At 41.5% G+C, this 11,967-nt stretch overlaps 1 protein-coding gene across 14 annotated transcripts in view; it reads left to right on the plus strand.

Annotated features, from left to right (window-relative positions):
- Positions 1-11,435, plus strand: part of mpdz (multiple PDZ domain crumbs cell polarity complex component) — a 52,499-nt gene extending 41,064 nt beyond the window's left edge. For 11 of the 14 annotated variants that reach the window (XM_008435731.2, XM_008435730.2, XM_008435734.2 and 8 more), the window contains 17 exons: positions 816-894; positions 1,172-1,237; positions 2,462-2,548; positions 2,637-2,711; positions 2,792-2,987; positions 3,068-3,213; positions 3,858-3,941; positions 4,853-5,046; positions 5,394-5,408; positions 7,096-7,243; positions 7,355-7,441; positions 7,521-7,617; positions 8,006-8,166; positions 9,175-9,279; positions 9,476-9,570; positions 9,725-9,848; positions 10,651-11,435. In XM_008435731.2, the coding sequence (XP_008433953.1) occupies positions 816-894; positions 1,172-1,237; positions 2,462-2,548; positions 2,637-2,711; positions 2,792-2,987; positions 3,068-3,213; positions 3,858-3,941; positions 4,853-5,046; positions 5,394-5,408; positions 7,096-7,243; positions 7,355-7,441; positions 7,521-7,617; positions 8,006-8,166; positions 9,175-9,279; positions 9,476-9,570; positions 9,725-9,848; positions 10,651-10,797 (1,906 nt within the window). In that variant the 3' untranslated portion in view covers positions 10,798-11,435. The remainder of the gene's footprint in view (positions 1-815; positions 895-1,171; positions 1,238-2,461; positions 2,549-2,636; positions 2,712-2,791; positions 2,988-3,067; positions 3,214-3,857; positions 3,942-4,852; positions 5,047-5,393; positions 5,409-7,095; positions 7,244-7,354; positions 7,442-7,520; positions 7,618-8,005; positions 8,167-9,174; positions 9,280-9,475; positions 9,571-9,724; positions 9,849-10,650) is intronic. The other 3 variants (XM_008435732.2, XM_017310495.1, XM_008435743.2) reach the window with 1 other exon arrangement.
- Positions 11,436-11,967: the final 532 nt, after the last annotated feature.

Here is an 11,967-nt window from a genome sequence, read left to right on the forward strand (position 1 = left end):
TAAGTGTAATGCTTTGTACTAGTCACTAGAGGGAGCTGTTGTCATTCTGTATTTAAAGTGAAACTTTACTTTTTGACATTTTAAGTAAATCCAACAGGTTCATTGGTTCGAAAATATATAATATTATGTTAGTATTATGTTGATTATTTCTTTATCTTTAAAAAAAAATCATGGTATTGCTTTACTGGATGCATTATATTTGAAATAGATATTACACAGTATTCTATATAACACATAATGTCACACATGCTGTAAGTGAGATTAATTTGCCCTCAAGTCCCATAGTTTTTATTTCACATAGCAAGTATGTTACTCTCTTCATTTCAAATGTTCTGACATCCCAGAAAAGTTTCTTGTTCATTTGTACATTTATGGCTGGTTGGATATGGAATGGTATAGGAATTACCAATATATTTCCAGACTTTGTTTTTTTGTCCCCTGTCCCTGACTAATCCAGATCTGGAATAGTCCCAAATGTTTTCCAAACTGTGTCAAAACCCCTGTTAAATATCCATATAAAAATCCATGTTTGCAGACGTCAGCTCGTTCATAAATGCCTGATTTTACCGCCTCCAAATGATTGCTGTCTCGAAGCAGTAGAGTATCAGCTGCCACATCTCCAACAGACTCGTTTGACCCCCTGACCCAGGTTTAGTCTTCACCAGGATCTCAGTACTTAACCTCCCACTTAGCTCACATCCCAGTCCTGGTCCCCTCCAGACAGACACACTGTGATCAGCTTGAGTAAATTACCGTTCAGCTGTCCAGAGGCAGAAGAGCAGCGATTTATGTGAGTTATGACTCTGTGAAAACAGGAACACAGAGGCACTGAACCAGATGGCCGTGGGACCTGTGAGAGAGCAAGAGGGAGACACAACAGAGTCCCAAACTGAGGTACGAGTCAGCTCACGGCAACGCACATAAAACACTCCTGACACCAACATCGGAGCAGCTATTACGGAGCAACACTCGAGCTGCTTCACCATTTACAGCAATTATGACTCAATTTTTTTTTTTTATCCCTATGTGTGGTCCCGGAATTTCCGACGTCAAGCGAGTCTTAAGGCACCCTAACATCAAAAAAACCACTCGCTGTTTTTAGGTTACAGTCAAGCGAGACTGAATTTCCAGCTGCTGGCTTTTCCTAAAAATGTGCCATCTTCTCTCGCAGCCAAAAACATCTCCCGCCAACGACGACGACACTTCGACACGTGTTCATCACGTCATAAAGGTGGAGGTGAGACAAACGCACTAGTGTTTTTTTCAATCATCGTAAATAAGGGGCAGAATGTAACGAGAAAGGCGCAAGCCTACAGGGTAAGACACAACGGAGCCAGAGCAGACAGAAGCATTCAGGCTCGATGAGCTGCAAAACCGGAGCCAAATAGTAGGAAAATTGTGAAATAAAAAAGGGGGAAGTAAACAAATCCTGTAGTGAATAGAAGAAAAGACACATTGAAGGAATTCAAGGGTTCGGTTAGCTCATACAAAGATGAAAGGAACAGCTTATTTTTATTTATTTTTTAATCTCTTACACTGTGCCCTAATGAAAAGCTTTTTAAAGGTCGTCGTTTGATCTCTTCAGCATCACAGCTTTAAAATGTCAGATATCTATAGGAGATCCCTACACTCGTAAACAAACAACGAAGAACAGTACAAAATCAACCTCTCCCATAGATGATTTATTTAAGAACGTGAAAGCTGTGAGAGGAAGTGAGAATGATCCGAGGTGAAGCTTGAGATAATTATACCCCTTGAGGGGTATAGCGCTTGTCAGTCATACCAGTTTTCGTTTGCAAACCGTTGCTTCAAAGGAAAGCAGAAAATAAACTAATATTGAATCATTTGCTGGAAAGGACCATATAGCAGCAACAATAAAGATTTTATCCAAGCGTAGCTCCCACACAAAACCCTACGGGTTAAATGGGCTGAACTTGTACAGCACCTTTCTAGTTGTATTGACCGGTCAAAGAACTACATGTCCTATCCACCCAGCTGCATTCTCAGATGCATTCATTAATATGCAGACAAGTAGGCAATATGGGGTTAAATGCCCTGCCGACGGGCATGTCGGCATGTGACAGAGAGGAAGCAGTAATCACACCCATAACTTTGCCATTGCAAAATGACTGCTCTTCCCTCTGAGTCACATTTGTCCACAACCTTATCTGTAGTTAAATCACTATTTTGTATAGACATTGAGATGTAAACATTTCTAAATGAAGAGATAAATATTTATTGGGATGTCCTAAATTTTTTTATGACTGTATTTGATTGTATCTGCGATGTTTTATCCGCCTGCTGTGGATGTGTCATGATGTGGTTTGATGATTTACTTCCTTTTTAAAATTTGGTGTGTGAATTATCTCTGTCTCTCCAACTCTTACCTTCAGAGATATTCTATCTACAGGAAGGATCTCTCTAAACTCTGAGCTAATTGTGCGCTTTGGTTCTCCGACAGGAGGACGGCATCGCGTTTGTAGACGGGAACACGGAGTCCGGCGTTGAGATTCAGAGCATATCCGAAGCAACCGAACACACGGGAAATGTATTAAGAGCTTCCAGCATAAACTAAAAACAAAACATTATCCACTGTGTGAAGGTTTTGCGAGTCATGTTTTCTACTTTATTACAAGGACGGCTGCATGAAACCAGGGGACAAACTGTTGGCCGTGAACGGGGAATCAGTTCTTGGATACACAGTTGAAAAGGTTTGCTCTATTGTCGCGAACAAAGTCGAATCTGTGTCTCCGTAACAGAAGCAGTCTTAATTTTTTTGAATGTCTCTCAGGTGAATTCTTTATTGAGAAAGGCCAAAGGTCCAGTGAAGCTCACATTTGTAACAAATGAGACCGTGTCCTCCTACCCAACTCCCCATTCGGCTTGTCCGGACACCGTTAGCTCAGACGGAGGACACGCCAGCTCTCCCAGCATGCCTGCCGCCGCGCCGAGTACTTTAAGTCAGCCGGAAGCAGAGATAAACACCGGTGAGTTAACATATCCGCCACCTTCGATTTACATCCCGTATTTAACTGCGTCTCACTTCCTCTGCTATCTCCGTTTCCAGGTCTGAGTCGCTCCTCCACCCCGTCCACGCTGGCCTGCGACCCGGCAACCTGCCCCATCATCCCCGGCTGCGAGACCACCATTGAAATCTCCAAAGGCCGCACCGGGCTGGGCCTGAGCATCGTGGGGGGCTGCGACACCCTGCTGGTAGGAAACAGTGTGAAACGAGGCTTGCCCTTTCACTCTTAGCACGACTCTTGCTGTCGCGCTTCACGTCCACGCCAACAAGGGAGTCGAGGCTTCGCTAGCTTGCAAGAAAAATAAACTGTAAATGCACTTGGTCAGCACACCACCCATGGCGCCACCAGTATATCTCAGGTCTGAAATAGCCGTGGCCGCGGCGGCAGAGGAATGTAGGAAACGATGTTGTCACAGCCATTCCTCCTCCTCTTCCTCCTGCCGTCGTCCTCTCGGTCCATCCATTCTGTCTGCTCAGTCAGGCTTGGGGGAGCCGCTTGCTCTTTGTTGGGCTTCGGCCGCAGCAGACAATGTTCAACCCAGGAATGTAACAACCCCTCCGGACCCCACAGGAACAAGTGCGCACCAAAACTCTGACAAGTCCCCCCCCCCCAAATAAAGCTTTTTATTTTAATGTATTGTCGTATAGGGCTTTGCACAAATATTGATGCTTACATTTTTTTCTCTATAACTTAATAAATTGCATTGACATTTGTGGTTATAACATGGCAGAATGTGAATTATTTTGTGAGGCACAGTTACAAATAAACTCTTAAATGTTCCTCTTTTCTCCTGTCCTTTGGTCATCGTTCTTTTTTTCTCTCTCTTCTCAGGGAGCCATTATCATCCACGAAGTGTATGAAGAAGGAGCAGCCTCCAAGGATGGCAGACTTTGGGCAGGAGATCAAATCCTAGAGGTTCTTTGTAAAAAAATAATTAGAAGCTTTTCTGACGCAGATAATAAAAAGACCAGATTTTAAAGAGACTTAGCAGAGACTTTGGCTTTCTTAATTTAAGGATCGACTTGTTTCATATGGCAAATCTGAGAAATAGAAGTTGCTTCTTAGGGCTTGATCCAGAATGCCTGTAGCTGTTGGCGAGATTCAAAACCCAAGTAAAAGGTAATAGAAGTAAAAAGTAATAGAAGGAGTAGGAGTGTTTTATGTCAAGTTAAGTATAAGACTCGACGTGGACGTGCCCTCCCTCTGACCTCCTGCTTTGTCACAGAGGGGCGGAGCTCATGATTGCAGTTATTGTAGCGCAGTCAGTAGACCTAAACTGAAAGACACGCACACACACACACACACATCATTATGACTTAATTGCCCCCTGCTATTATCTTCTGCCTGTGAGCCAAGCTGCTGTGTTTAGAAAATAAGGTCAAAAGTAAGAAAAGAAAAAAAAAGTTTCCCAGTTAGCTGCTCTGGGAAAATTCCTTGCATGTCCACGGGGGAAAGCTAATGTGGTATTTCCCCCTTTTAATGTGGTGATAAACTCAAGTCCTGGACGTCGCTCGTTAAAGTGACCACTGGTCTGTGGGAAGGCTTCCCTGTGGCTATTTTCTACCCCTCTGACATCAGTCTGTTATTCCAGTCATCCAGTTTCCAACCATCTCAGCATTTTTTGAAGCAGTTAAAAAAAAAATTGTTTTAGCATTAAATTAGGCTATTAGTGCTTTTCATAGTCCCTCGCTGCAATTACTTTTTATCTATAACGAGGAGAACGAGGTTGTGGTGTTCTTGCCGTTTAGCTATAGGGACTAAAGTTACAGGCAGGATTTTGAATTAATAAAAGTTCTTTCTTGTTGTTTTTTTCACACATTTCTCAGGTGAACAGCATTGACCTGCGAGCAGCCAGCCACGATGAAGCCATCAACGTGCTGCGGCAGACGCCCCAGAAGGTTCGGCTGACAGTCTACAGGGATGAAGCCCAGTACAAGGAGGAAGAGCTGTGGGACTCCTTCACTGTGGAGCTGCAAAAGAAGCCGGGCCAGGGTCTGGGTCTGAGCATCGTAGGGAGGAGGTGAGAGAGATTTGCTGTTAGCGTCAGTGTTTCTGCATAACGCCCTCTGAAAAGCGAGAAAGAGCTCGTAGGCGCATCTCCATACGTTTATTGCAGTCATTCGATTTTAACGTGTATTCAGATTCCTTATGCACAGTAATATATTTTAAGTGTTTCTTTCTGTAATGTTGATCGTCATATTGAATAAGATTAATAAAATCAGGATTTCCGCTTTCATCAGCATTGCGGTCTAAATAAACACAAAGGCAGTCGTGAAAACTAGCTTGTGGAACAATGGAATTTAAATGAAAATATAAAAATTATTAGTAACGGTCATTGTTTCATTGTTTTTTTTTCCCCCAATGCAGATCGCGGGATCACAGGTAACTCATTTATCAGAAGCAGTTATGCAAATAGAGCATTAAAATAAGGTTTCGATTTGCACAACAGTTTTCTGTTATTTTTGGGCTACAGCTGCTATTAGAGCCATGAAATTGTAACATTTGCTTCCTTTTAAGTCATTTTACAGTGAGATTATTTTTGGGGGGGATGGGGAGGAGGGGTTAAGTGGACAGTAGCACCAGACAGGATTTCTGTTTACGTCATTAATGTGAACAGCAACAGTAGTTCTGACCTCAGTGGATGAGCAAATCAGCAATTATGTGCCGTCTCTCTAGATTGTCAGATAAAAGCCCTAAAATGTCGATGCCTGCAGGTTTTTTAACCTTATATCTGAGCCACAAATCTCTACATGACAACATACTGAGTTTGCTTCTTCACTGGGTGCTTCAGGACTGCAGATGGAAACACTAGGGTGAAATAACAATAATGTGATTGTTACTGTTTCTATGGATTTCTGTATTGTCTCACCTTACAGTTTAAATTGTTTTAGACTTTATTTCTCTTACTGCAGATATTAGGAAGATTCAACAAGAACATCTTTTCTTGTCTTTCTCATTTTGAAGAGTTAATGGTCCTCAGTGTGTCATGTCATACAGAAAGGCAATGTTTATTATTAAGCATTCTTCATTCCTTGATCATGTTATTAGATGTTTGTAAGTGTGAATTTAAAAAAAAAATGCTTCACATGGATTTTTCAGGAGTTTTTCGTGATGTTACATGTGGAATCAGTGATTTAGTTAAAACTGTTATTTCTTCGTGTGGGATATTTTTCCCCACAGTATAAATAAATGTTCTCAAATAAAAATGAAATATATTTTGCTACAATAAGGGATTAATTAGTACATTAGTCATTGATCCCTACATGTTTGTCCTTCCCTTCACTTTTCTTTATAGTCTGATTTTTCTGATTTTTTTTTCCAGCATGTTCCACCATGAGCTCTTTAAAATCTTGTAATTTTTAAAAAATATATCTATTCTTAAAAATAAAGCAAAATCTGGAAACAAGAGTCTAGAAACTCTCTAAGGCCACAGGAATACTGGAAGAAACAAAAGTAACTGGAACCTTCAGTGTGCATGTGTGCAGATATTTCCTTTTATAACCCCAAATGCTTTTTTTTATTATTTATTTTTTTACCTATCCCAGTGTTGCTGTGTGCTGCGTTTTGTCCAACACGACTACAGAGATGAAAGAAGCACCCAGCAGTTTTATGCTTTTGATATACCTGTACATTAGTGTCTCTTTCCCTGTGGTTCTGAAGCATGTGTGCAAAAAAAAAAAGAAAAAAAAAAGGAATGCTGAAAAGAATGAAAATTGCTTAGATAACCTGAAACCCTGTGGGCCGAAAGGGAAAGTGCAAGCTAGCAGTTAGTGGTGGAGGAGCTGCGACAGCCAAGTGTCTCTGGCCCTGGATGTTGGGTTGAATTTAGCTGCTTCATATCTTCCGTTTCTGTTTGTCTTTATCCACGTGGAGATTGGCACCTACGAAATGCGGTCTGCAGTAGCAGTGTCCTCTGTTTTTTTTCTTTTCCTTCACCAGTTCTCTCTTTCCTGTTCTTGTACTAAAACACACAGTAGCCTCAGAGAACACATGACGGTTAAAGGATACAGGGTACTATTTCATTCATCAAAGAATTACATACCTGTTTCTTTCCTGTTTCCCCCGACAGGAATGACACGGGAGTGTTTGTGTCCGACATCGTCAAAGGAGGGCTGGTGGACGTGGACGGCCGACTGATGCAGGGCGACCAGATTCTGTCGGTCAACGGCGAGGACGTCCGGTCAGCCACTCAGGAGGCCGTGGCTGCGCTGCTCAAGGTGATTGAGCCCACGCTGCTCGTCAGGTTACAGAAAACGAGAAGAGGGCTGCAAACTCTGCAGGAAAAAAAAAATCAACATTAAAAAGTAACGAGGTGTACTGTGTTCCAGTGCTGCGTTGGGCCAATAAAGATGGAAGTCGGGAGGTTTAAGGCCGGCCCATTTCACTCCGAGAGGCGGCTTTCCCAAAGTAGTCAGGTGGTTCAACTCTGACCCAACTCGTATTTTTATGTAGTTTTTTCTAAAAATCTGAACTCTGAACACCTTCTCTTGTTAGATGAGTGAAACGGGCAGCTCCAAGGTGGCCAATCAGTCTGGTTCTGAATCGGAAAACCCCCCAAGTGATTCTGACATACCAAGCAAAAATCAAGAGTGTAAGTAAACTGTAAGACTTCAGGTATTGAAATAAGAGTCTTATCAGATCAGTCAGGTATTTTGGTCAGAAAAGTACTCAACCATTAAACCTTTGAAAAAGCTCAAACTTCATTTCATTTCATTTTTTTTCTGGAAGAACACCACAAACACATAATTGTTAAGTGGAAGGAAAAAAAAAAGTAAAAAATCTTTTTTGTAAGGAAGATCCTTCAAGTCTTTATACTCTAATTTGTATTGGTCTTTCACATACATTCCTAATAAAAATTAAAAAAAAACTGGGAAGTTTATCAGCGTACAGTTAGGAATGCTTTTGTAAAGTAGTGTACCAAAACCCAAAAATGCATTGAGGTCTATTATAAAAGTTGTGTATTGTGGCCAACCTTCCAGCTGCAGAACAACAAGACATCAGAACGGTTGAGTTCACTAAAGACCCCGGTGACACTCTAGGAATCAGCATAGCCGGCGGAGTGGGCAGCCCTCTGGGTGACATCCCCATCTTTATCGCCATGATGAATCCCAACGGCCTGGCTGCTCAGACACAGCTCAAGGTAGAAGATTTGCCACGTTTTTTTCCCTGATAGTTTTTAACCTTCGGTAAAATAATAAATGTGCAAATTATGCTTTTTTTCGATACGAACAATCTCAGTTATGTGCCGCAGTTTTACTCCTCGCCTCTTTGTCTGCGAATCCTAAAAACTTTCAAAGGTCAGCGTTTAAGCGGTCGCTCTCCGAGAAAGACTTGACAATTGTTTCTGTGTTCGACAGAGACCGGGGGAGGACAATAGCTGTAGCTAGATGATAAATCTCCCACGCTTTCATTTAGAACACAAAGATTCACTGAATGGGAGAAGAGAGAAACATTTCAGCACAAGTGAAAAATGAGAAGGCTAAACAATGAAATTATTTAGCCAACATTCAATTTTAATTTGCTTTTGTGTGGCCTTGAGAAGAGAATTCGCACGTCGTGTAATAATAGATTCACACAAAGGCACTGTGCTGTGACCAAATTGTTTTTTTTGCACAAGCTTTAGTGGTGCTAGATCTTTTCGTGAGGTTTTTCTGTGGTACATCAAAATTCAGTCATTTCAAATCTCAAAATGATTTTCAGTGTCTTAAGTTTCTAGATTTATCTGAACATTCTGGATAAATACCGCATGGCGTCGTCACCTATTTTTGCCAGCAACCACTAAGAAAACAAACTTTTGATAGTGAGAAAGACACAACAATCTCCTCAGGTTTCCTGTTAAAATAAGACAAAACCCGTTGGGATGCTTTTATTTTTAGTAGGTTAGATGATTGTAATTGTGTCTGTTCACATTTCTGTAATAACAAAGCAAACAAACAATAAGGCAACTAAAATGCAAATGCATTGTATCGCACCAGTTCTTAAAGCACTGCAGTGCCTGCTTGCTTGTTCAGTTTAAAATTGCGTAGCTTGTTTAATAACCTGGAGTTTGAATGGTTAATCTAAATAAAACTGAGATTCAGTTAGCATAATTTAGCCCAAAGAATATTTACGTTGTACTTGTACCTCCTTTTTTTTGCCCCCCTCCCAGATGGGAGACCGAATTGTCAGCATATGCGGCACATCAGCTGAAGGCATGAGCCACTCGCAGGCTGTCGCTCTGCTCAAGAACGCCACGGGAACAATACAGCTGCAGGTCTCACCGAACGCACACTCGCTCACTCTTCCCTCATGTTCCACCACGTCCTCGTAGCGGCAGCAGAAGCGTCATAAAACCCTAATCCGTCACATGACACTAACAGCAGGCTATCAGTCTTTTATCTCTACAGTAAATCAAGACCGGAGCATAACAGTGTCGCCTTGTTTCTACGTTCGTGTTATCGCACCTGTAGGTGGTGGCAGGTGGCGACACCACCGTGACGGGGCCCACTCAGAAGCAGGATGGGGGTTCTCTGACGCCCAGCTGCATCTTCCAGGATGATATTGGGTATTTGTTTCCGCTCAACAGAAAAAAAAAAAAAAAAAAAAAAAGAACATTATGTTGTTGCCAAAGGACAGGAGGCTTAATGTGGAGGATGAAGGAGTAGAAACTTTCCCTAAATACCTTTTATATCTGTTTTTTGTTTTTTTTTCCTTTCCAGCCCACCTCAGTATAAGACCATCACTCTCGAAAGGGGACCTGATGGACTTGGTTTCAGTATAGTCGGAGGGCACGGCAGCCCCCACGGAGATTTACCTATTTACGTCAAAACAGTGTTTGGAAAGGTAGTTGGAGCCCAGCTGAGACCTTTGTCCTTCTCTGAATCACCTTGTTTTTCCTGTCTTTTTCTCAAAGGCCTAAATGGAAGACTTTGAAGACGTCTTCCATTTGCTTTATTGGAATTTGACGCAACAGACCACCACAAAGTAGTTTTAAAGTAGAATTTAAATACTGACGCGGAGAGTGGAAATGACAAAGAAAGCGAAGGGACAATCGGAGGAAATGAGGAACAGCTGAGACAGAACGCAAGCAGGGGAAACAGAAGGAAGGAGACTTATTACACAGAAGCAGCTGAACCAGCGATTACGGAAACTATTTGTCAAGATTGACAGCAGTTTATGAGGAAAAAATATACAAATGCAACAAGGAGAAAAACACAAGAGAAAATAAAGAAAAGGACCTTAATTAAATACAGTAACACCTTTAGAGCAATAATAAACACAAGAATGAAATGAGTATGGCAAGACATATACAGATATAATCAAACTAGAGGGAAATAATCCAGAATCAAACAAAAAAATAAAAACAACATCCAGGACTGTGACACAATTGGATGCAATATATTTTATTTAGTGATATTTGAGTAAAGGGAAGTGCATAGAAATATACTCCTGACTTTTCAGATTGTAATTGTATTTTTTACAATTATGCACTAATGTGTGTGTTGGTACACCACATAAAATCCCATTAAAATGTTCTAAGGTTTGTGGCTTTAATGTGATGCAGTGTAAAAAAAATATAAAAAAAGAAACAGTTCAAGAGGTGTGAATACTTTTGAACTGTTCTTCTGGCTCTCTTTGGATCCAGGGAGCGGCGGCGGAGGACGGCCGTCTGAAGCGGGGAGACCAGATCATCGCTGTGAACGGGCAGAGCCTGGAAGGAGTCACGCACGAAGAAGCCGTCGGCATCCTGAAGAGGACCAAAGGAACCGTAACCCTCACTGTGCTTTCGTAGGCGACAAACCACGATCAGCGTCGTTTCGCTGTCCTGCGGCGAGACCGAGGCCGAATCCACGGTGGTCTTGTTGCTAAGGTGACCGCGTGCGCCTGGAAGAGTTTAGATAATCGTGAAGAAGCTTTTTGTTTACTGTGGGTCTGAACACTGGGGTTCATCGAAGCCTACTGACAGACTGAGAAGAGATCACAACAATAAGTATTTTTAATTACGTGACGCATTCCCCTGACACTGGATCAAAGTATCTAAATGCTGCTCTGAAGGAAATTCCTAACGTCTTCTTTAAGCGTGTTTCGGATTTATTTGTTGAAGTATAGTGCTGCTAGCGCTCGCGTGTAACGTCTTATGACTCTGTATTTGTTTTTGTACTACGCGTCACTAAATGCTCAGAAACATACATGAACTATTTTTAGAGTCACTTCTGGGGAAAAAAAGTGGGTCGTCTGAACTTGTGATTATAAGGTTCTTGTTTGCCCAAAATAAAGTGATCCGGTGTGTAGTTCTGGAGGTCACTGGTGTGTGTGAGTTTTGGAGTCTAGGCTGAAAGATAACATGTCTGTTTTATCACTTTAAATGTATTTTTAGTGCTGTTTATGTGAACACTGTAATTAAACAATAAAAGTGACCTTCGGCTTTAATCGGTCTTCAGCTCTTTCCTTCTTTCCTTCCCTCTTCCTTATGTTTTTCACTCGTACATTTCCTTTCTTTCCCTTAATACTTTTCATCATTGTGTCCTTTCTTGCTTGGTTCTCTTCATTTTTTAAATTTCTTTCACCTGTCCTTCTTTCCTTCCTGGTGTCCTTTTCTTGTGGCATTCTACTCTTGTGTCCTTCCTCCCTTGTTTCCTGTCTTCCATCCCTCATGATTCCTGACCTGTCTTTTCTTCCTTTGATCTTTTTTTTCCCAAGTTTCTTATTTTTGCAGATTACATCAGACTGAATCAATACGTGTTGTACCCACTGCAAAAGTAATCACCAAGCATTTCTGGTCAATTTTAATATAAAGAAACAAAAGTACAGACAATTCTGATAAAGCTGACCAGCTGCAGTTACTAGAAAAACCATACTTGAGGAATTTGAAATTCAGACTAACCCTCCCAAAGCCGCAGCTGTTAAAGGAAACACCACAACTGCCTTACATCACCCAGATCAATTTCCTACCTAGGAGATA

The sequence above is a fragment of the Poecilia reticulata genome, linkage group LG18 (assembly GCF_000633615.1).
Source record: "Poecilia reticulata strain Guanapo linkage group LG18, Guppy_female_1.0+MT, whole genome shotgun sequence".
NCBI lineage: Eukaryota > Metazoa > Chordata > Actinopteri > Cyprinodontiformes > Poeciliidae > Poecilia > Poecilia reticulata.